This window comes from Ammodytes marinus, assembly GCF_949987685.1.
Source record: "Ammodytes marinus genome assembly, chromosome: 7".
In the NCBI taxonomy this organism is placed as follows: domain Eukaryota; kingdom Metazoa; phylum Chordata; class Actinopteri; order Uranoscopiformes; family Ammodytidae; genus Ammodytes; species Ammodytes marinus.
This window is the reverse complement of record NC_137211.1, coordinates 29,282,158-29,307,435: the sequence shown is the minus strand read 5'-3', so window position 1 is coordinate 29,307,435 and position 25,278 is coordinate 29,282,158. Positions and strand designations below refer to the sequence as shown.

General features: G+C 41.2%; 1 protein-coding gene across 1 annotated transcript in view; it reads left to right on the top strand.

Annotated features, from left to right (window-relative positions):
• The window catches only part of nphp4 (nephronophthisis 4), a gene marked incomplete at both ends in the record, with an annotated part of 214,761 nt that overhangs the window by 8,013 nt on the left and 181,470 nt on the right, over positions 1-25,278 (top strand). The window contains 2 exons of the mRNA XM_080030989.1: positions 22,591-22,760; positions 23,225-23,289. Of these exons, the coding sequence (XP_079887115.1) occupies positions 22,591-22,760; positions 23,225-23,289 (235 nt within the window). The remainder of the gene's footprint in view (positions 1-22,590; positions 22,761-23,224; positions 23,290-25,278) is intronic.

Below are 25,278 nucleotides of genomic sequence, written 5' to 3'. Positions count from 1 at the left end.
CAAGTCCACTAAATATGTATTGTTCAGAATCATGTTTTTTGATAGTTGGGGGCAGAACAACCTGGGGGGTATTGACTTTTAATTTCAGGCATCCTGAAGTAAAAGAGACAGTAGAGCCGCTGACCATGTGCAATACCATGCTCACTGTTCACCAACATCATTTGGGGTGCTAGAATGCTAATATCAAAAGAATATTCAAAACCATTATCACGATCATTAAAATCAGCCTGATAAAATTGTTGTTTGTTGTAGCAATTTGTTTTCAAAGGATTTGGCTGATCCTTATTTTATTAAATGAAGCATTTATTAATATAAGTAAATGAATGTGTAACCGTGTGGGTGGTGTTTGTAATAATGATGCAATTATGGCTTTTTATTTTTGCATGCATGGCCTACACTGTGTTGCCTATGGGTCCTTCAACCTGTTGCCATAGAATATTAAATAAATGCTTTAACTGGGGATGTCTGATTTGAAGACTAATTAGACCTGTGTGTTCGTTGCATGTGGAAGGCCACTATCAATTTGGTGACATGGCCTTTAAACAGACACCACAGAGATTAAATATTGACAGCAATGTGTATGTGCTCTGTTTAAATTTGAGTTTCATGCATTACACCTGGTTTGAAATATGTTGGCTGTGTGAAAGTGCACGGCTGTATTTTTGGCATCCGTCTGCAAAACATCAAAATTAAATCAAAATGCTTGAGGAGGTCCGTGTTAAGCAGGTAAGTAAGGTCCACATGTCTTCTCCGCGACGGAATGCGTGTCATGCACTGCTGTATTTGCTGTGCTATTATAGTATTTTTCATAACAGTATGATTGGCTGTGAGATGGCACAGACAATTTTTTGGGAATGTTCACTTAATTCATCATTCAGCACAATTCAGATATTGCACATTTCTGTGTATATTTCTCATTCAATCCCATATTTTCCATTACCACAAGTACATGTTTATAGAACATTGTCAACATAATAGTCACCACTGTAGGAAAATGTATTGCGGTCTCATCTGACCAGAGCGCCTTCCTCCACTTGCCATTAGCCATTCGGGGGACACAGCATATTCAGATGAGACCAAACTTCAATTTGTTGGCGCATTTAGGCCTTTTCGTGATAACAAGGAATAGTAAAACTAGATTTATTATGAATGCTATAGGCTCAAATGTGAGGCTGGAAATGTTCTATATTTTTTCCTCAATATTGACAATTCATTTTCATTCGCTAACAAGTATTGACTGTGAGTGTGCAATGTGCATCCAAGGCTGGATGTTGTTTATTAATCATTGCCATAGAAGTCCATTGTTGTGCTGCAGACACTTTTTTAATCACATCAACGCCCCCACACTGTTGCACTGTGGTTCACTTTGAGTCAATCCCACATACACCCTCCTCGTGCTGCTGCTGTAAATACTGCACCAAATGTGTATTAATCCACAGGTGAAAAAAGTCCCTAACTAGCCTATTTATTTCAGCTCAGTAACATTTGCTGAAAGAATACGTTGCCAAATTCAAATGTATAACAATTTTTGATCAAGATTTAAATCTTAAGAAGGAGCAAATAGGCTTAGGGCCCAACATACATGGTTAGGGAGGATTCAGAAACAGACAGACAGAGTTTTTAGGTCTTTTCATGAAATTTGTTGACAACACATCACCAGCCTAATCCTTATTGAATTGTGCTCCTGTATGAATGCTCACTAGCCCAGAATGGCCCAAAGGAGTCTTGCGTCCCCTCCTCTCAACCGCTAAGTGGGCAGATGAATGGCCGGCAGTAAAACATGAACTTATATTGAGTCTTATTTTTTCTCTATCTTTCAGTCTCTATTTCCTTTTACAAGGCATGGCACTTCAGTAAATGTACAGAGCCTATGAAACGGGGCCTCCCGTATAAAAAGCCTTATGATTGATGGACAAAGGAGCCGCTATGGCAGCAAGTGACAGGCCTTCAGCTTACCTCTGGGTCTAATTCCTTCTCCCTTCTGGCACACCACCACACTAAGAGATATACTCTTCAATTATACATGGGCATGGTGGGGGCGCAGCCTTTGCTTCCTTTCGCCTGAGAACTGATCAATATTTCAGCTCCGAGGGGACCAAACATCTAGTGGAGCAGCTGCTGCTTAACAGCTTTACACACTGGCGTGGCACAACCCACAGTGCACAGCCATATACTCTAGGTTTGTGTGTGTGTGTGTGTGTGTGTGTGTGTGTGTGTGTGTGTGTGTGTGTGTGTGTGTGTGTGTGTGTGTGTGTGTGTGTGTGTGTGTGTGTGTGTGTGTGTGTGTGTGTGTGTGTGTGTGTGTGTGTGTGTGTGTGTGTGTGTGTGTGTGTGTGTGTGTGTGTGTGTGTGTGTGTGTGTGTGTGTGTGATCGAGGGAATTCAAGGGCCACACTGGCCACTGCTGAGGTGACAGAAGGGAGAGATGAGAGCCTCCAGGAGGTTTTAGCTGTATGTGAGTGTGTGTGTGTGTGTAAGAGACTTATTTCTCCTGTGTGTGGTGACTATTGACTCATTTCTTACTTGAATGTTCTTCTTCCATCCCTATCTCATTTCTCTTTTCTTTCACATACAGTGGCTTGAAAAAGGTATTCATACCCCTTGAACTTTCCACATTTTGTCACATTACAACCACACACGTACATTTATTTGATGTGGAATTCATATGATCGACCAACACAAAGTGGTGCATAATTGTGAAGTGGAATGAAAATGAAACATGGTTTTACATTTTTTTTTTAAATAGAAAACTGAAAAATGTGGCATGCAAAAGTATTCAGCCCCCCTGAGTCAATACTTTGTTGAACCACCTATCGCTGCAAATCTATTGGGGTATGTCTCTACTAGTTTTGCACATTTATAGACTGACATTTTTGCCATTCTAACACATGCATATGCTTTGATCTAAACCATTCCATAGTACATCTGGCTGTATGTTAAGAGTACTTGTCCTGTTGGAAGGTGAACCTCCGCCCCAGTCTCAAGTCTGTTGCAGACTCTAACAGGTGTTCTGCCTTGTATTTGGCTCCATCCTTCTTCCCATCAACTCTGACCAGCTTCCCTGTCCCTGCTGAAGAAAAGCATCTCTACAGCATGATGCTGCCACCGCCACGTTTCATGATGGGGATGGTACGTTCAGGGTGATGTGCAGTGTTAGTTTTCCACCACACATTGCATTTTGGATTAAGGCCAAAAACTTCAAGTTTGGTCTCATCTGACCAGAGCGCATTCCTCCACTTGCCATTAGCCATTCGGGGGACACACATTCAGATGAGACCAAACTTCAATTTGTTGGCCTTAATGCAAAACGCTATGTGTAGCGGAAAACTCACACTGCACATCACCCTGAACGTACCCTCCCCACGTGAAACATGGTGGTGGCAGCATCATGCTGTGGAGATGCTTTTCTTCATCAGGGAAGAGGGAAGCTGGTCAGAGTTGAGAGGAAGATGGATGGAGCCAAATACAGGACAGAAAACCTTTTAGTCAAGAGGGCAACTACCCTAAACCTACAGCCATTTCTACAATGGAATGTTTTAGATCAGGGATTCCCAAAGTGTGGTGCGCGCACCCCTGGGGGTGCGTGAGCTGCTGCAAGGGGGTGCGCGAGATGAAAAATGTAATGGCGGTCTGATCATTACACAATCCATATTGGTCCGAATATAAGACAGGTTTTATTTTTCGCGGAAATAGGTCGTAAAAAGTCGGGTCGTTTATTCCAAGTTGTGTTTATTTTCTTTTTTTAATCAGGTGGAACACTGGCTGTGCTCTCGGAAGCGGCCGGGCCGTTTGTGTGCTAAGAGAGAGAACGCTTTGTGTGGAGAGAAAAAAGAGGCACGGGACATCGACAAAGCCCAGGGTTCGACATAACGTATAGCCCGATGGCCCGGGGCCAGTAAAATCATATGCAGGGCAAGTTGATTGGCCAGTCACTGTCCCGCCCGGGCCAGTGACTGGCCAATCACAGTTCAGTATCTTTTTGTAGACTACATCATGGTTCATTGAAATGCGCGTTGAGAGTCGGAATGAAAGCAGTGTTTATTTAAGACTCAATATAATAAACCTAATATAAAATATATTTTTTAATGAAAGGCCAGTGGACAAACGATGTGTGGGCGTTTTGACAGGCAGAGCAACAAGCGGGTGCACTCTCGCTCCGTTGGCAGAGCTGCCTACCGTCCGCCTGCGAGTCGACTTGCTTTGCCCCCTTTCTTCCCACAGCAGAGGTGTGCAGAAAATGATAGCCTAACTGCGCTTTTCCTTTATCTGCCGCCGTAATGTTACAGTATTTGCATCCAAGCTCCAATGGTAATACAAATGAGAGGCGTTATTTAAACGCTGTGAATGCGTCTCCGGTGATTGTGTCGGTTGTAGACAGAAACGAACGGAGGGACTCCGCTCACTGTACAGTTCCTATAGTCGCGCAGTTTGGCACTGTGTTTTCAGGCTCGAGACATTCAATCAGATCGCGGAAGTCTTTCCCATTGAAATCGCTAACGGGGAGAATATCCCCGGTTATTATTTTAGCCACAAACCACAGTTCATCTGCGCAGCGGCTCACTCGCTGCCGAGATCACACGGTGAAACGCTGCTGTGATCGGACGAAGGCATTGTGTGTTTCTAAGGTGATTTAACGTCATAGTCTTAGACGAGCGTTTAACTTATGCTGCATATTTTGCACTGCATTGTGTTTTATCAATAGTTTGAAAAAATGGTCCCACACCGGACTCTTACGAAGCTGACACTTCATGGAGAAGTGACACTCCTGCAGCGCGCTCACGACCAGACGTGAACTCACATACACGGTGAAATCTCCCATTTAAAAAAACGGCATAACCCACTGATTTTCGGATTTCTATTCTATTTTTAAAGTCAACTTGAGCGCAAGTGGAAAACCGGTCATTCGGTCGACACATTCACATCCCTAATGCATATAGAGAAAGTAATAAAAACAGCCTACCACACCACAAAGAATGATCAGACCTTCATATCTTATTTTTTTTTTTATGTTTGAACATGACTTCTGCAGGTGAACTATTCATTAAACTGCCCAAATTCAAGAATACAAACAACCATCAAACTACTGGACTTTAAAATACTGGCCGACTCTTTCAACATACTTTCAGTTGTAGGCTTCTAATTCAATATGTTTGCCTGGTTTTTATATTATGTGTATGAGCAATATCAACATTTCATATAATTAACTATAAGAAAAATAACCAAATCTAAAGGGAATATATATATACTGTTACAGTATAGATATTCCCTTTAGATCTGGTTATCTTTCTTTATTTTTCTAATACAGGTATTATAATTATTGACACTAAATTATGAAGAAAAAAAAAGTGTGTGCAGGGCCAGTGAAAATATACAAGGGGCCAGTAAAACTCGGATCCACTGGCCCGGCGGGCCAGTAGGAAAAAAAAGTTATGTTGAACCCTGCAAAGCCGATTCAAAGCCTCGACCCATTATGTTGCGAGTCAACGTGTCAGAGGCAGGAATCGGCAGAGCGATCGACTTTAACTGTGGCTTTTTAGCTGCTGCAGTTGTGCTGAGGAGAGATGCCAACTGCGCTGTCCCTTTACGCACCATCACTGCTGCTGTTATGTTCAGATTTCATCATTTGCATCAAAGCCCTAATGATTTTAAGAATGAGACGCTTGATTTAAACGCTGTCCATGTGATGGTGGTGATTGTCACTTTGTCGGCTGTAAACTGAAACCAACGGAGATCTCGGAGGACTTCCCCTCGACAACGTTAACGTGCCCCGGTTATCATTTCAGTCTTAAACCACGGCGTTGATAGCTTTCGTTTCAGCACTAGGCTATGTGATTAACTATGAGCATTAAATAAATGCTGCGTCTCAGAAGCCGAGGACAGCAGCGAGGATGACCCGCTATGCACGACCGAACCAGAGCATGGGAGAGATGACAGAAAATGTGGAAAAGTTCAGGGGAGTATGAATACTTTTGCAAGGCACTGTATGCATACGTGAACACACATGCACGCACACACACACACACACACACACACACACACACACACACACACACACACACACACACACACACACACACGTCTGCCTGTGTGCAGGAAGAGGGAAAGACATTGAGAAAGCGATTTTGTTTGTCTTGTTCTTTGTTGTTGCAGGCTTTCACACATCAATTGCAACTTTACCTTGTTTATGTGTCTGGCAGTGTTCTTCCACTGTACTCCTCACTTATTGTGATGCATCCTCAGTCCTCACAGTCAATGCCCGCAGTTTGTCTGTGAGGCATTTCGGGACAGGATTTACAATAGAGGACCAGAGCCTCAATGTCAATTTAAGAATTCAATGTTCGCGAAGATCTGTAGCTGGCAAAGAGAGGGATGTTGTAGAATGCAGGATTGTAGGATTGTGTTGTGAGTCAGGGACAGAGCAGCACAACACCAGAGGCTCTGACGTTAAAAAACGAGGAACTATGTGAAAAGGTTAAGAGAGTTGTGCTGATTGGGAGGTTTTTATTGTGTGCAGGCATTTATTATGGAAACTATGGTGCCAGTGTTGATGCTGATAATAGGTTTTGGACTTTCATTGCAGCAAGTAAGCTATGAGGAATACAGTATGTCTGAATGAGTTAGTAGTACACTACTATTGTTATTTCATCTTGTTAATTTCTTACCTGCCTCAGACAAGTCCTTGGCTATGATCAAGGAAATATAAATGATAGTAACCTTTCAGGACACATGGGAACTGAAGATCCACATTCCCTCTGTTTATCAGGACCAGTTTTCAACTTTATCTGTTCAAAGCCTTTATCCATCTTTGTCAGTCGGTCTTTTGTTCCAATATTGTATCTAGAGAGAAAGAGTTGGCTTGTTTCTTTCAGGTAATAACAATATGTATGTCAGACACAAGTGGCATTCGATTCAAACAACAAGTGATTTTTGATTATTATTATTTTTTTACTTCATTACTCTTGTACCAATATTATTCCCACTAATCTCTGTTCCAAATATGCAACTCAACTGGTAGCAAAACTTCTAAGAGGTTAAATTGATTTGTCTTAAGGTAAACTGAAGACTTGATTTTGCTGCTTCACAGTTTAAGCTTAACTGGCCAACAAGACAAACAACATTGTTTTTGCTTTCTGAACTTTTTGAAATGGTTTTGATTAGGGCCCGACCAATATGGATTTTTGGGTGCCGATGCCGATTATTTTCTGAGAAAAATTACGATAACGTTTAAATCGGCTGATTATTATTATTTTTTTAAATCCCATAAATATATATTGAAAATGTTTACTTTTTTGAACCCTTAACTATATATAAATACTTGTTACTGTAGGTGTACAGGAACTTTTTGTTTATTGAAATATGCATTATCTAAAAAAAAATAAAGTGTTACAAATATGTCTAAAGTGACATGACGCATTTTCAAACTCAGAACATTAAGCATTTTATGTAACTGCACCCAACCCTCTGGAACTCCCTCCCTCCAAACATCAGCATCTCAGACTAAATAAACTCATTCAAAAGTCAACTCAAAACTCACCTCTTTAAGAAAGCATAATTACACCAGACTCCACTCCAAACCTTATCTTTAATTTGTCTGTATTTTGTTTTCTTTTTCTATAAGTATGATTTTCTATATGTTTGATGTAAAGTGTCTTTGAATGACCTCCAATAAAGCACTATACAAATTCTATATAATAACTATAATAGTAATATCAACTACTATTAACAGTCAAGAGATGACCAATGACTCTGCTATTGGTGTCAGGGGGAACTGTCAAGTGTGAATTAATCCAATGTATTACAACACACCTGCTGCTGCTGCTGTTAATATGCTATAAGGCTACCTCCGGGGCAGCAATGCATCTCACTCAACATGATTGCTGGAATAAAATAAAATAAAAAGAAATTGACGATTTTTGGAGATATGCTATAATCGGCCGGCCGATATACTGGTCGGGCCCTAGTTTTGATGTTGCCAATCTTGCCTTTACATCACAAAGGATCACAAGCTATACATATTCATTGAGTGGCTCATGATATACTGTATAGTTATATTTTTGAGAGTGATTGAAAGCAGAAAAAGCGTCAAACGGCAAATGAAGTGCACACATGAGTGTTTGGTATTGATGTGGCATTGATGTGGCTGCAGTGTAGCAAGATGGTCAGCCATGATACTTGTCATAGATCTAGTGCTGTGAGTGAGTGAACATAGTGCCAAGTGTAACAAGATACGTCACACGTTTGGACTAGACTTCATTCAGTTGGAATCAGTGTGTTGATTAGAAATAAAGAAGTTGCTTGAACCTAGAAACCAAAGGGAATTTTTTGAATTCCAGGTCGCAATATAAGAAGCTACAGACATGAGGGTTTTTATGCACTTTCACTAACATAGTAAAGTCAGGCATACTGTATGTTTCTATGTCCCTATGTTGATGGATGCAGTGTTCAAATAAAAAATCTGTATCTGTTACGCTTTAAATTGCGAGAATTGCATACACGCCAATCTAATGACCCCCTGTAGAAAAACTAACTGAATATTTACAGTGGTGGCCAAAATTATTTTAAAAACTTTTAAAAATAATTGAGAGTTTCAGTGTTTTTTGTTGAATTGGCCATTCAAATACCCATGAACGAATGAAATATTAACAAAGTCATCATTATGCTCTATAAACCATATAGAATAGAGCCATCATAAGGAGATTTAGGTATTTTTTTTTTACAAAAAAAGCTACGCCTATTTCACTGTCAATGTCACACAATCATGTTCCTTTACAGAAGAAGCCAAATGACATGTGAACTCATTGTCAGGTGTGATCGTGGTTAAATTGATAGTGCTGCAAGAGTCATAGGACACAGAGTTGTGATTATTATAATTCCTATCTGCTCAATAAGTGATTGGTGACATCAGGGTGTTGTCACTGAGGACACACCACCAATCAGTATACATTCAAATGCCCTAGAAGTAGCCTAGAAGCACATGTTGCTCTTTGAACATGGCTAAAATGGTAAATGGACTCCACTTATATAGCGCTTTTCCCTGGTTTTTCACAGACTCAAAGCGCTTTACATTGTTTTGTACACATTCACCCAATCACACTCACATTCATACACCGATAGCAGCAGCTACCACGCAGGGTGCAAGCTAACTATTGGGAGCAATTCGGGGTTCAATATCTTGCCCAAGGACACTTCAATATGTGGCGGGTAGGCAGGGGATCGAACCTCTGACCCTGCACTCCAGAGGCGACCTCCCTGCCCACTTTGCCACTGCCGGTGAAGAAGGAGCTAACAAGTGAGCAACAGACTCAAATTAAGGCCCCTTTGGTGCTGGCTGGAGTTACAGCTGCATAGCTAAGGACTTGAGATGTAGTCAAAGCACTGTACAGTAAAGTCCACTTTAGACCGCCATGATGCCACCAATTCATACCAGAACCGAGAGGGGAGAGGTAAACAAAATAAACTTTCAGACAGACAACAGTGTCTTTAAGAACTGTGCGTTGGAAAGAAGGACTTGTTGGCAGAATAGCAGCAAATAAACCATTACTTTGAGAGAGAAAAATAGAGTGAAACGCCTGAAATTAGTAAAAGAACACAATAAATGGTCAAAGGAAGATTGGTTGTAAAGTTGTGGACTGATGAGTCCAAGTTTGAGCAGTTTGGCAACCTGCAAAGAGTGTCTGTTCGACAGAGGGAGGGTGAGAGATATATAAATGAGTGTATCTTGCCAACAGTTCAACACAAAGTGGTTAGTATTATGGTGTGGGGTGCCATTTCAGCCTCAGGAACAGGTGACCTAGTGAAAGTTGGTGGCATCATGGATAGGAAAGTATACCACAACATTCTGGTGAGGCACGGAGTACCATCTGGGAGTCGTCTTATTGGGCCTGGATTTATCTTTCAAGAGGACATTGAACCTAAACATTCTTCCAACTATTGCCTGAACAACCTGCGACAGAAGGAATTTGTTTCAATGATAACGAGGAACTATCAGTTTAAAACGACAAGTAAGCAAGATTACCAAGATGTCTTTGATGCCAGCTGTCAAAACGAGACAATTTTGAGTTCTTGCCACTATGGATGCATTTCGCAGTGCTACCACAAAAGTACAGAGATGCAGCCCAGCCATGCTACAATACAAATAAAAGGCCGGTCACTTTCTAAATAGCTTCACTAACTGTTTCAAATTCTCTGGAGTCTAAAATAGCCTCAGAATGGCTCAGATGGAGATTTTTTTTCGGGGGGAAAATAAGAATAACTGCTCGATGAAAAGTATTTGCTGGATAGAAATCCCATCCCTGTCACCCACATTCCTTGGAGGGATTCCACATAATTGGGCTGTTTCTCCAGTAATTGCTACACTCCTTTCATCGTTGGCTGATAAATCGGCCTCCCCCTGTCCTCCACCTGTTCTTTGTCTTTTGCTTTCCCTCTCTTTTCTGACCTTATGACATCAAATTTGACTTCATGCCACTGGTTTTGTGTCTTTACTTCAGCCACCTGGCAAACCACATGGCCCTCCATTGATGCATTTCTCCAAAGCCACATTCTACTAGGGCTATGGGTATTGAAGTTCAATGCTTTTTTGGCACCAACCAAAACACCTCCATATACCATCGAGCTGAATGTCTTGTTGTTCCATACCAGGTTTTAATATCTACCACTGCGAAGTGGGTAGGGAGATCACCTCTGGAGTGCTGGGTTGGAGGTTCGATCCCCAGCCTACCCGCCACATGTCGAAGTGTCCCTGGGCAAGACACTGAACCCCAAATTGCTCCTGATGGTTCAGAGAGTGCCTTGCATGGCAGCTACTGCCATCGGTGTATGAGTGTGTGTATGAATGTGAATGTGGTAAGAAATGTAAAGCGCTTTGGGGCTGAGAAAATCGGCTATAGCGCTATATAGGTCAAGAGCATTTACCATTTACCATCTAAAGGGGTTAATCCCATCAATGTCATTGAGCCAATAAGCATGCCAAATCGCAAACAATTTCATCACCAAGGAGTCGGACCGCTTCACTTTAATACATGTGCAGAGATGATGATAGAAAAACTTAACTTCAAATTTAGGTGATGGCAGATATTCCCAGGTCTGAATCCTCTTCAAATTATATTCAAACTAATTGGGACTTATTGTTGAAATTTTTTTTCTATGATTTTACTATTCTGTTGGTCGTTTGGTGGACCAGCATGATACTGCCAGTGTTGCAGTTTTCTCTTGTTTTTAGGAATAATTGTAGTGGTCTGAAAATTAATACCTTAATAATTTATTAAAGTTCAAGTTCGGGGCACCAGCTCTCCACTTAGGAGTGCAAAATATCAAAAAAAATCTCGTTTTATCAATGGTTTAAAATGAATGTTGATTAAGTCTAGTGATCAGTTAAAATAAATCAATATTAATAAAACCTAGTTTAATTATCATTCTATAAAATCTAATAATAAATCAATCATTATTCAGCTTACAAATCTGATAATATATCCACAGTACTGAAGGTTAATGAATTCTTGCTGTAGCAGAGGTTGACATACCACAACATATTCACGCAAATGACTGACAGAAACTTCCAGTTACAAAAAGAAAACACATGTAATTTATTTATAGAAGTAAAAAGAAACACATCAAGAAACTCAACTTACAAACTAAGACATGTGTCTGTGTCGGTGCATGTCTTTGGATGCAAATGAGTCTGTCTTCTGAGTGTGTGGGTGTGAGTGTGGAGGTGTGAAAAACCTTTGTTCTGTGGGGGGGGAGAGCTTGAGGCTTCTGTGTGTCCCCCTAAGGTTTCAGTATCAAAGTATGTAAACCCAATTACAAAACAACAATGAACAGTTCAAAATCAGTAAATATACATTTCCAAGTTGACAATCTTTTAAGCCATGTGTTGCTAAGCTAAGCTAACTGCCCAGTAGTTCATACGATACCAGCTGATGTAGGCCTACACAGCGTGTGTTGTAGTGTGATAGGTTCTGGATCCTTTGGCATGAAAAAGGGGTTTTGCTTCGCGGGTCGTTCTTGATGCAGTTCGGATGAACTGGTGCTTTCTGGTTCTTCAGTACAGCCGTGCTTAGTTCTTCTCCTATTGAGGGCCTTGTTGCCAGCTTGATTTGTTCCCTGGTTCCTCTGGTTCCTCGTTGGTTGCTTGGAGCAGCAGGTTGGATCCTTGTCCCTCTGTGGTTGAGAGGGCCTTCACAGCTCTTTGGGCAGGCCGTGCTGTAGGGCTTGGATCAGGGAGAGCAGAGAACAACAGACCTTGTCCGGGTCCAGGAGTTTGAGAGTCCCCCTTCCAGTATGGAAGTTGGGGCAGGAGAGAGCGTGCTCGCCTCCTTTTTGGTAGGCCAAGCGTGAGACTTCCACCACCTCCGATGGTGGTTGAAGAGGGAGAGAAGAGAGCAACTGGCACCCCCACTCCGTTGGGTGGTGCGTAGAGAAGATGTCCCAGCTCACTAGCTATTATCAAAAAGCAGCATAGGACTTCTTGACCAATGACAGAAGAGAAAAGGGGGCACATCCTGGCTGGGCTGGCTAGGTGCGAACCCAAGACAATGGCCTAGCTTCAGGCAGAGATAGGTGTGAAACACAGACAATGCCTCGGCTCAAGGCAGAGGAATGTTTCGGGGGGTTTTGACACCAACATTCTGCTGTAGAGTCAGAACCAAGCAATTCACTTCATAGTCAAAAGTCTAAGGGGCACTTTACACGGTGAAAATGTGACAGTTTTCCCGTTTTTGGTTTAAAAAAAACAACCTTTCAGACACAATTTATTTGAAATATTCACTCGTACACATGTTTTCAGAGGAAACGGGCCAACATCGCTGTAGTAGGCATGCCAAGCCAATAGTCAGCGGTGACTAGCCTAGTAGATAGCTCTTCCGGTACAATTTGATGCATACAACCTTACTGTAACCGAAAATTAATGCCACTAACGTTCATAAAGCGGTTGGTGTAAGCTTGAGGTTACAAGTATTGTAAATTACAAGCTTTCTGTCCTCTTATTTCACCGCATTGAACTCGTGAAAACAGAAGACATGCTGATAGTGAAGGGGCTTTGTGAGCGGCTACTTTCCTGTTAGGCGTACTTCAAAATAAAAGTCGACTCACGTTTGTCCAGTGAAATGCTATTAATGTTTAGCCAGTGAAATGCTTGTTACTGGCTAAACATTAAATGTTCTTACTGTGAAGCCGTAGCCTTAATGCTCCTTTAGTTGAACCGTAACTTAACCGCTGCGCGCTGGACTATGGATAGTGTTTTTTAATGTAGAGAGAGCCGTGTCCCTGGCATATAGAAGCAACACACGTTTATTTTGCTAGAAAAACCAGCAGAGCACAAATCTTTCCCCAGACAAAGTGGCGGGTGGTTTCAATAACTTACTAATCGCTTAGACTAAATTGGCGAGTGTTATATTTGAGCCCTGCACGACACTCTCCGCTGATCACAGTGATGGTGCCGCGGAGACATCTTTCATGTTATGTTGTCTTCTAACTTTATAACTCGCGTGTGGGTATTTTGACAGCAAATGTTATAGACTACGCATACGTGAAGTGGAGCCGTGGCGTCAGCGTTACCAGGGAAAATGGTTTCGGTGTTTACAAGAAACCAAAGCAGTTGTGTTTTCCAAAGAATCCTCCCTGGGAGTTGATCTCAAAAACGTGCGGTTTCATGCCTGCATTTGCTGTTTTCATGTAAATGATATAGTGCAACCGCGAAAATATTTTCGCGTATGCACCGCTTCGTGTTGTCGTATAAACAGCCCCTAAATTAATGAAATACATGTCTATATTCACTACATAATTATCATCCACTCTAGATGTGAACAGTTCTAACAGGCTGTTTTCTTTTATTGCATGGGGTATAAATTTATATTTTGGGTCAGATTCACATCAGGTCCATACTTTGTTGCTTGTTCATAGCATATTTTCCATTTAGCTGTCACACATATGCATACTAAGTGCTTTAATCTGCCCTAGCTGCCATCCAGTGACATTATTGACTGTAAGGAAGCCTGAAGGTTCCATCCTAGTCATTTTTCATCCACTCTATCATCCACACACCACCATCTCTCATTTCTCCTATGCCGTTGACAATCATAGGATTCCCCACCATGAGGATTTGTGGTGCTGATACCCGCTGGTTCTGTGCCTGTCAAATGACTTACTGTATCTCTCTCTCTCTCTCTCCTTCTCTCCCCTCCACCTCAAGGCGTTCGCTATGCTGCCAATGCTGGTATCAAAGTTTCCAGCCAAGAAGCCTCCTGATTGCTAGTGTTTCCTTAGTTTCATAGGACTTTCTTTATGCGTTTGCCTTTTCACACCCTTTTCACACTTTACCAGACCAAAAGGCACATGCATGGTATAGTATACAAGTATAGGGATAGAGCATGGTGACATGCAAACTTGTATAATGCTTTAACACACTTTATTCTTGTGAATGGGGAATCTTATGAACTCGTTGAGGGATTTTCTTCAAACTTTGTACACATGTCCACTCTTAATCAAAGACGACCTGATCACATTTTGAAAGGGCAAAGATCAAGGTGGTCATTGTGACCTAAAATCGTGTGAGCACAGTATTTCTAAAAAGCATAAAGAGATTTCTTTCAAATTTAGCACAAACTTACACTTGGACTTGAGGGTGAATTGATTAGATTTTGGAGGTCAAAAGTTACTGCAACCGTAGATATTATCAGATTGTAGTGACCTTGTTCCATATTGTCACTTCTAAGGAGCGTTACCTTCTTTAAAGCATTGCTACCACCTCGGTACTTTCACTGTTCGGCAGTTGAATGCCTGGTGGTGGCGTTCTATGTTGTATGATGGGAGCCGTTATTCATCTTTGATATGCAGCACACAGTCAGATGCCTTTATACAGGTACAGACATGTGGTAGCTAATACTAGTGCTCCTAGCCTCCTAGCTTGTTGGCTAAACGGAAATGTCCTGTTTGCTTTGATTCTGGGAAGCCTCCAGGGGTCAAACAACAGAGCCCTTTCGATTACACTCCAGTTTACCTGGACCTCTCTATGCAAAACCAATGCCCATTTGCAGCAGCCTATTTGTTTGGTGCAATGACAGTCAGTGCGTTTACATGCAGACTCATAATCGGGTGAATAAACAAATAAGACTTCAACAGGACTTGTAGAATGCATGTAAACACCTTTATCCGATTTATTTCACACACAAATCGAACATTAACGGACAAGCGAAATCGGATAAGAACACCTAGATAACTTGTTCATAGTCGGCATTCTACCTGCATGTATACGGGATCGCATATCGGAGTTCTCGTTCTGCGCTAGTGTTGTTGCCGGAAAGGAACCAGACGTGGCTCAATAACCACTTGTTGAAGGGCTACAGTGCCATCTAGCGTAGCGGAGTCAGCTATGCTCCAGCCTTTTATCGAATCTTTGAAAGGCCATGTATACTCAGACAAGTGACACGGTCCGTTCGAGTGGCAAGTTCGGTATATGTCTTAATCCTATCTAGTTGTCCCATGGAAATGATTCCCACTTCAGTGCTGGTCCAGTTGCCCAAAAGCCGAGCATTTGAAAGACTATCTTGACAGGGCAGGGAGAATAAACCTCAGCTTTTACACTCTGATAGCACTATGACAGGTTCATAATTACTTGTTAGGCATCAACAGTCAGCAAGAGGAATCTATGAAGTCATTACAAACATTTGTTTTTGATATGTTCCTAAAGGAATTTGATGATTAATGCTGTACAGTTTTTGTCATCAACTTTAATTAGACAATAAGTCAACTTCATGGTTTTGTGTAGTACTAAAGAATATGTATTTACAAAACGAAATGATACAACTCTGAATTCTCTCAGTAGAATGGGATTTGGGTGTTTATTTTAATCCTACATGAGTTTTGTGTTTTACTCACATTTGAAATGTCTTTGTCATCTGTGATGTAAAAACATAAGATTACCACACAATCAGAGAAAGTAAAAGTGTGCGTCCTGTTCTTAGTTCAGTTTTTAAAATCTGAGCGCATTAGAGTGTGTCCTGTCAGTGCACAGCATTAGCTGACTTCCCGCCCAGTCACTCACTGGCAGTTAGGCATGTCAACTGTGATTAAGATTCAGATTTGTAAATGGTCACATAAAACACAATATACCCTACAGAAAAAATGTCAATTACTGTCATAAAGAGTTAAAACATTCTTTAATGTCACAGTTTCCTTATTAAGCTGATATATAACTGCACAATAGCATCTTAAGACTTAAATCTCTGTATAAGGGGACACAAAATGCTAACCATATTTTTAGGTTTTGGCAACCAAAAGCTGATGCCTGCAAGCCCTGGTAGCGGTTACATACACACATCACTTCAATGGACCTCCTAATGCTGCAAATTTTCTCTTTTCTACCATAGCTAGCTTTCATCCCACAATCTTCTTCGCTCATGCTTTCATTTAGCCTCTTCCCTGTCATGGTTCAATTTCTATGTCACACTCTTAGCAGAATCTCTCCAGAAGCTGCAGACAGGCTGGTTGTTGGTAGTGACAGTGGCTTCAAGCTACATGCCTCTGTGCTGATGATGTTTTAATGTCACTCCATTGCTGTTCACCCCCGTCTTTACTCAAGTTGTGTGTGTGTGTGTGTGTGTGTGTGTGTGTGTGTGTGTGTGTGTGTGTGTGTGTGTGTGTGTGTGTGTGTGTGTGTGTGTGTGTGTGTGTGTGTGTGTGTGTGTGTGTGTGTGTGTGTGTGTGTGTGTGTGTGTGTGTGTGTGTGTGTGTGTGTGTGTGTGTGTGTGTGTGTGGGGCGGCTGGATATTTACCCCTGCGAGAATCGATTACTGCCGCTGACAGTCGCTGTGGAGTATATACCCTCTCATTAGGTCCGACATATGCCACGCCTGGCATTGCTGCCGGAGCAAGCTGTTTCCTCAACGACATCTCCCATTGCTCCTGTTGTTTGGGGGCAAGGCGCAAGATCACATAACATTGCATTATTGTAAAGTTACTGGCGACAAAGTGTAGTGCAATATGTTGGTATCGAAAGCAGTATACATTTGAAACTTAGGTATCAAGGTGTCACTGTTGATTATATGAATGTGAGAACAGATAGGTTTCCAGTCAGCCGTGTAGCATTATGCAGTATACTCCCATTTTCTTGGTATTTTTAAATGACTCAAACATTGCATATAAATCAGCAAGTTATCTATGAGTTACACAACAATACGACTCCTGTTGGCACACACATTGCCTTATTTCCTTTTTAGTCCAAAACATTACCGTGACGTGCATTTCATTTCTTATTAGGAATACCTCCCAGAACAAAACACGGTTGAAGATCAGTAAACGTAGCAGTTTAAAATGCAGTGTGATATCTGGTTATGCTCTTATGGATCCTTATCAAGATTTTCTTATGGCTGTGTCTGTTATCAGTTTACTTGCAGCGATAGTACCGTAATTTTCGGACTATAAGCCGCACCTATTTCCCCATTTTTCGACCCTGTTATTACACAGCACAGTATATGTTATGTAGCTACTAGGGATGGGCGTTAGTAATCGAGTACTCAAGTATTCCTCGTTTCAAATGAACTCGATTGGTGGATTATTATTTTTTTTTTATAGCCTTTAGGCCGGCGGGCCACCCCTATTTCAAAATGTTATATACGTGTACAAAACGGCACAAAAAGGATTAAATAAAGTTTAACAAAATTAAATATTTTGATGCAAGTGCAATAAACTGAGCGTTGTGCATAGATAGTAAATAATATGGATGTAGCATCCGGGCTGACCTCAGTTATTCACATGGCATCCAATAATCCAGGGTTGCGTTCCGAATCGCATACTTTTACCGCCTACCTACTTCCGCCCAAATTTCATTTTCCCTTCAGTAGTCAGTCTGGGGCTGCGGTGAATTCACGTGTTTGAGCTCAAGAACATTTTCGGCCGTCCAATCAGCGAACAGAGCGAGTGGCTGAGAACGATGATGTCGAAGTCGCACTCCAGTTTCAGTTGAATGCTGCGACCAAACGTTATGCGATTGGTTGGCTGATCCAGAGTGGCACTGGGCAGACCCAATAGTTTTAAACTTTAACAGACACCCGCCTCTAAGTGAGTGAACGTTTGCCAAATAGAGCAGTTCCAGACCTTCTGTACAAATTAAATGAAGTACGATGGTCTGGTAGCACCAGGCTAGTCCAGTGCGGCTTATAGTGCGGAAAATACGGTAGTAGTCACTGGACCATCCTCTTCATCCTTTTAAAACATTTCTTTGGTGTTCACATAATTAAGCATGACTTAAAATGGAGTGTAATACGATATGGAAAAAAGACGACTCAAAATGTGCTGCTGTAGAAAGTGTCCCCCATAATTCCTGTGTACAATGGTGTTAAAAAATGTATATGCCCGTTGGAGTTATAGCTAAGTTACTCTACATACAATTTACTCTTTCTAAAAAACGTTATACACCTTTAAGAAACCTCAAGCACTACTATGCCTATGTAATAAAAGCCTATAGGGCCGAAAAATTAAAATAGTACTCCGAAGGGGATTCAGTGTTATGTTACTATTGGAAAAATACGTATGAAAAAGGCCCTGTCAGGTGCGGCTAAAGCATGCTTTACCATTGCAGGAAAACTGTACAAATCAGCCCATGTATCGGAGATGGGTTTGAGTAATATGATTTAAATTCCAAACACTTGACACTATTTCATTTCTTAGTTCATCTTGTCCTTTTCAAAATCTTCTCAGCCAGTCAGGGCTGCTTTTTTCTTAAGCATTGACAACATCCTTTGAACATCTGAATAATTGCAAATTGGGCAGGGGAGATATTTGCTCCGCGGGGACAGAGGGTTTTATTCTTTTATTTATTTATTTCCTGAAATTGGAACAGAATCAATTTGGAGGTGTATCAAAGCAGTGAGGCGGATGAAAAATAATTCTACCTCTACGTCATAAACAATGTCCGTGCTCCGAGACAATGCACTACATCTTTGACCAAAATGTAAATTCCTCTTTATCACAGGGGGAGGGAACTTGGGTGAACATGATAGGATATAAAGATCCCCCCCCTCAAACTCTGCTTCACACAGATAGGAAAAGGTTCAAGAGAAGTTCATTCAAAGATGAGGCTTTGATTTTTGTAGTTAAGGTTGGAGGAGAATACATAATACACAAAAAAATCTAGTTTTCAGCCCATGAAAACCTCGGATAAGGTATATTTTTACTTTGTCAGCTCAGCCTGTTTTGGCTGCTACTAGAATATATGTCCAAATCCCAGCTCAGAAAACATATAGAGTTAATACTCAGTACCTGAGGAAATGTTCATTACTATTATTGACCCATATCGACAAAGCCTTGCACACAATATTTCTAATGTTGAATCACCACAGCTTTTATCTCAACAAACAAACACACTAGATTGTTCGATATTTTGTGAATCCAAGTGTCTTTGGATCCAACACTCCATTTGCACACAGAATTGCCTATATTTTTAAATTTCATATTAACCCTAACTTGTTCTTAAATTCACCATGCATTGCGATAAAATACTGATGTGGCCAAAGTAGGAATGCCTCTGAGGTTTTACATTGAAATATGCAGCTCTGTGATGGCTGATAGCTTGGTCTAAAGATGAACCGGCTGGGCCACTGTGGGCTGGGAGAAATTGGCTCTGTATTTCAAGGTAAATCATGTCCACTTATGCCATGCTTTTGTTGTTGACATTGTCGTGTTCTTCTTTATGGTTTTTGAGAAATAACAGCCTTATTGTGCCCGGGGACCAATGGATCACATAGAATTTGCGGGTCTCTTTATCATACTCTGGCCTCTCTGTGCATGCAAATCAGTGTGGCTCTCCTGTAGGTGTATAGGCTATTATTTTCCTATTTGTCAGAGTCAGAAAATCAGAGTGTGTAAACCTGGCACAGACTACAAACAGCCTCCAAAAGGCTTGACTGTCTTCCTCTGAACTTCTGTCAATGCAGGAAATGTCTTGTACATCTTACCCAAAAGTTGTTAACTTATTGTTAAATTCTTGTTTCTCTTAGACATACCCTGCATTCCAATCCCCATACTTCCCTACTATTTAGTATGCCAGATAAAGATTTAGGATGTCCCAGAATACATGAACGCCAATTGTAGTATGCTGAAAACACCTAGATGCCCCACTAACTCCAATCGCATTTTAGAGTATTCGTCTTTATTCTTGACATTTCTCGACAAATCTTCCTTATCTGATTTTTTTCCTATCCTGTGACGCAAACACTCTTCTGTACTTTAGTATGTAGTGTAGTTAAAAGAAAGAGTATGTGATTTGGAACGCAGCGATAGACATTAACCAAAATAGCAGGTAATTTCCCATACTCCTAGGCTGCTCTACCTATAGGCTACCTGGGTCCTGATATCATTAGAAGACTGGAACCTTTGGTCACTTAGGGCGCACTCACACTAGTGCCGTTTGCCCACGATTCAGCACGATTCCCCCCCCTCCCCACTCCCCCCGCAGGCCCGTGCTCACACTGCTCGTGGCCTGGGCACACTTGCACCTTGCCTACGTCACCGTGCGCGTTTAGGATTTGGAGCTTAGTCTACTTGTAGGCTATACGACTGTTTGTGAATATTTTCATCCGGCCAAATTTGCATCAAATATTCCACTTCCACATTAGAGCAACGAGAATCCTTAAGCTATTGTTTTTTTTAAATGTAGCCTTGACGTAATAGGTCGCGGTGGACAGTCTCATATTTGTGCAGCACGCTGTTTATTATTAATATAACGACCCGTCATCAGACCATATGTATCCGGATGGTTTTGTACACATCGATCGCTCCATCAAATCCAAGTCAGAACTTTTTGTATGGGCAGAGATCGATTTTTTAAGTGTCTTTATAAAGTTTCTTGTTAAACCTTAGTGTAGGCTACTGTTTCCTTATCACTGTTTTGGGTGCGTCTCCACCGCCATGCGTAAATGCAGTTATGACAGCTAACGGGAGGAAAAAGAAAAAAAATCATCTGACGAACGTGAGTAAACACGAAAACCTTTTTGCTGTGCTTTCTGAGCCGACCTAATTAGCTCTCTCCCTCTTTTATTAGCCCACACCTAGGCTTACACACACGTTAATTCTCACACATTATAGCTACAAGTCCAAGTGGTGGGCAATTCTGGTGCCGACTAGTAAGGCAGCGGACGTTAACGGACAATGCATCCTTAATAAATTCACGTCAGGAACGCCGCCTGTGCGTTTGCTTGTGCGCGTGTCATCTCATTAGCATCTGTACTTTGGCCACGGCACACCTCTTCCAGGTGTGCCGTGGCCAAGGGGCTGTTCCGTGCTGGAATACAGTTGGCGTGGTCACACTAGCCAAACGTTCTAGACTTTAGTATGTTAATGAGCTTTGGCACGGGGCCGCGGCACTAGTGTGAGTGGCCCCTAAGGGCAGACATATATGTAGGATATGTCTGCTGTGGCTGGATTCTGCTAGTTACAGCAATCACTGAAGATAGCATTTGTGTGTATTTGTGCTATCAGGGCAAAGAGACCAGTCACAGGATTTCGTTATAGTAAAAATGTGATTTTTAGAATGATTAACAGTAAACTTAACTCCCAGTCAACCCATTGTATTTGCTGTTAATAGGAAGCGATCTTATAATTTATCTATATATAAGTTATGTACACATTTATCATATGTTAATTTTCATATACATGGTAAATTGCACATTATGTGTGTTAGCATGTGAGTGCAGTGAAGAAAAACTACAATGTTGTGTTTTCTATTCTGTGTACTTTGGTAGTTCATTAAATCCATTAAAAATGGCATGACATAGATGTCTCACGATAGAACACCTAGAAATATAACACAAAATGGTTCCGTTGTGTCCTGTGTCTACCTGTTTGTCATTATTCATAATATACCATCAATTTGCAGTCTAATGATACCAATAATGCCTCTTGTTATGAGCATTTAAGTGCCGCATGACCTGCTGCTAGCTCCAGAAAAACTCGATAATGAGCTGAGGCTGCAGGGTAACAATCGCCAGAACTGTCAGTCCACAAGTTACCTGCCAGTTTTATTTGTAAAAAAGCCAGTGTGTCAACATTAACCGGGCCAGAACTAATATGCAGCAATGTATCATTATTTTCCTCTGTCTAGAGACCTAATAAACCAAAGCATTCTTAGTAAGGGGTCTAAACTCATTACCTTAACATTATGTTTAGATCACAGATATTAACATTAAAGATATAATGCGTAACTTCTGTCCCCTCCCCCCCATGAGGTATTCTGAGTAATTACAACAACACTGTCGGCGCATCTACACGAGGTTATGCCTTCAGTGATCGCACATTGATTTTATTCCTACTTCTGTACCTCCAGGTTTCTTTCTTAGCAGTAAATTTAACAACTGAAACATTTCTTGGGCTCTTCTTGGGATTTGTCCGAGCTCCTGCGCCAGTTTTCGCGGGGCAGGCTAAATCAACTTTGTCTTCTCGTTTGGCGATTGCTTGAATGTTACCAACATTCATTTATATTAAAAGATGTGCACTATGGCTTCAAGGCTTAATCATTACACACTGTAGCTTTCAATAAAACCCTTTTATGCATTGAACACATCTTTCTTCAGTCCATGCCTTACATATGTCTCTGCAGGTTGTGTACTTCCATACGTCCCTGAGGTTGGCCAGCACAATGGTGGTCCTGGAGCTGGTGTCCTTGTCACCCAGGCCAGACGGCTCCCAGCATGCCTTGGGGCGTGGCTTCACTGTCGTGGAGCTCTTTACCAACAGGCCAGAGGCTCCGGCCGCTGATGGGAACAGAAGGTGATTACCTCCTTTCTTAATTACACCAGCCAGGCGTTAATGAGCTTTCTCATGAGGAGATGGTTGAAGGACGGGTGGTGTGGTGAAGGGGGGCTGGTGCTGCTTGATTGGTTTGTGTATTTTACACCTGTTAAGCCTTTGCAAAAAAATATGTATCTGTGTGCACGCTTGCAGAACTATACTACATCTGTTTTCTTTAACCCTTGTCAGATTTAGACAAGTGGTAGTTCGGTTGAGGGACACTAGTTTTAGCCACTAGAATTTAAGGTGCAGTCAGCGATTCTGGAGAATGCTTGTTGTCAAACATGAACTTTTTGTCAAAATCAGTGAACACAGTGTGTGTGTGTGTGTGTGTATGTGTGTGCGCTGAAAACAATCCAGTGTTAATACACAGCCTTGGCTCTGTACTATGTATTTTGAAATGTCGACACGCTTATTCAGGCTGATTTCAATTTCTCTCCAAGGTTGAATCTACACCATGGGTCACCAAGAAGCCTCCTCCACACCCTGCTGAAGGACACTCATGACTGTAAGCACATTTGTTTTTTTCATAAGAAATTGTGTTCAAGCGTTCTTTTTTCTTAATTCTATTCAATGTAAGCATTTGTACCTGAGAGTTCCACAGTACAAGTGGCCGGGGCTTAGTGGTATTCATGTATCAGGCCACTAAGGCTACACTTACTTCTGTTCTTTGCCATGTTATACATTAGCAAGCTGAGCTGTCCCAACAATGTTATATATCAGTGATTCACTAACACTACATACAGTCTGAAGGGATTAGGTACTCTGTTGTAACCTTTGGAGACTAATCCAAAATGGAGGACGTCTGCTATGTCTATTTAGCTTGACAAAGAATCCCACTGTCTGTATGGATGTAACAACTACTCACAAAATCAAATAATATACAGTCAAGTGCGAAAGTTTGTGAACCCCTTGAACATTTTGGAATTTTATTTATTTTTACCATTAATAATTCATTTTTATCAATACCAGTATTTTTTATATGAAATAGCAGGTGTTTGTTTATCAATTCAACATTTTTCTTTCCCAGAAATAAATTGTTAAAACAGATAAAACAAATTATTTGACAAATGTTGTATGATCAAAAGTTTGTGAACCCTAAGCTGCATTGCTTAAATCGAGCAAGTAAACACAATCAGATGGGCCAAATTGAGTCATGAAATGGACCAATGTAGTGAGAGATCTTTAGGGAAGAAATTGGGTGGCACTAGATACAACAGAGATCAAACCAGGTCAGTTTAGGCTCACCAAAGTGAACCCATACAGGTCAGACATGCTAAAAGGGAAACCAATCTCTGAGGATCTCAGGAATAGAGTTGTGATGCTGCACATTTGTCTGGGGACAGCTATAAATTATTTAAAAAAAAGTTTGAGCTCCATCGGTCCACCGTGAGGCAAATCATCTACAAATGGAGAGCTTTAAGAGTGCCTGAACATCTGCCTAGAAGTGGACTTCCTTCAAAAATATCCACAAGCGCCACAAGATAAGTGATTTTTCAGGTAAAAGCCAACCCACACATTACATCTAGTGATTTGCAGACCTCTCTTGCAGCATCTGGGACAGATGTGCATGGTTCCACAATAAGAAGAAAACTCAGTCAACATGGCTTTCATGGGATGGTTGCTGAAGAAGCCTCTGCTCTCAAAAAAGAACAAAACTGCTTGTCACAGCTTTGCCAGAGAGCACCTGGAGATACCTGAAGTCTTATTCTGTGGACAGATTAGTCCAAAATTGAACTGTTTGGTCATAACCAAAACCGCCATGTTTGGGCAAAAACGCAATTCTGCCTACCACCTACAGAACCTTCTCCCAAGTGAATAATGGTGGTTTCAAATTGTCTGCAAATCTCCAGATGTAATGTTTGGGTTGGCTTTTACCTGAAAAATCACTTTTCTTGTGGCGCTTGAGGATATTTTTGAAGGAAGTCCACTTCTAGGCAGATGTTAAGTCACTCTTAAAGCTCTCCATTTGTAGATGATTTGCCTCACGGTGGACCGATTGAGCTCAAATTTTTTTTATGAATTTATAACTGTCCCCAGACAAATGTGCAACATCAAAACTCTATTCCTGAGATCCTCTGAGATTTGTTTCCCTTTTAGCATGTCTGACCTGTATGGGTTCAGTTTGGTGAGCCTAAACTGACCTGGTTTTATCTCTGTTTTATCTAGTGCCACCCAATTTCTTTCCTAAAGATCTCTCATTACATTGGTCTATTTCATCAACCAATTTGGCCCACCTGATTGTGTCAACCTGCTCGATTTAAGCAATGCAGCTCAGGGTTCACAAACTTTTGCACATACAACATTCGTCAAATAATTAGTTTTATCTGTTTTAACAATTGATTTCTGGAAAAGAAAAATGTTGAATTGATAAACAAACATCTGTTATTTCATATAAAAAATACTGGTATTGATAAAAAGGAATTAATAATGGTTAAAATAAATAAAATTCCAAAAGGCTCAAGGGGTTCACAAACTTTCGCACTTGACTGTATAG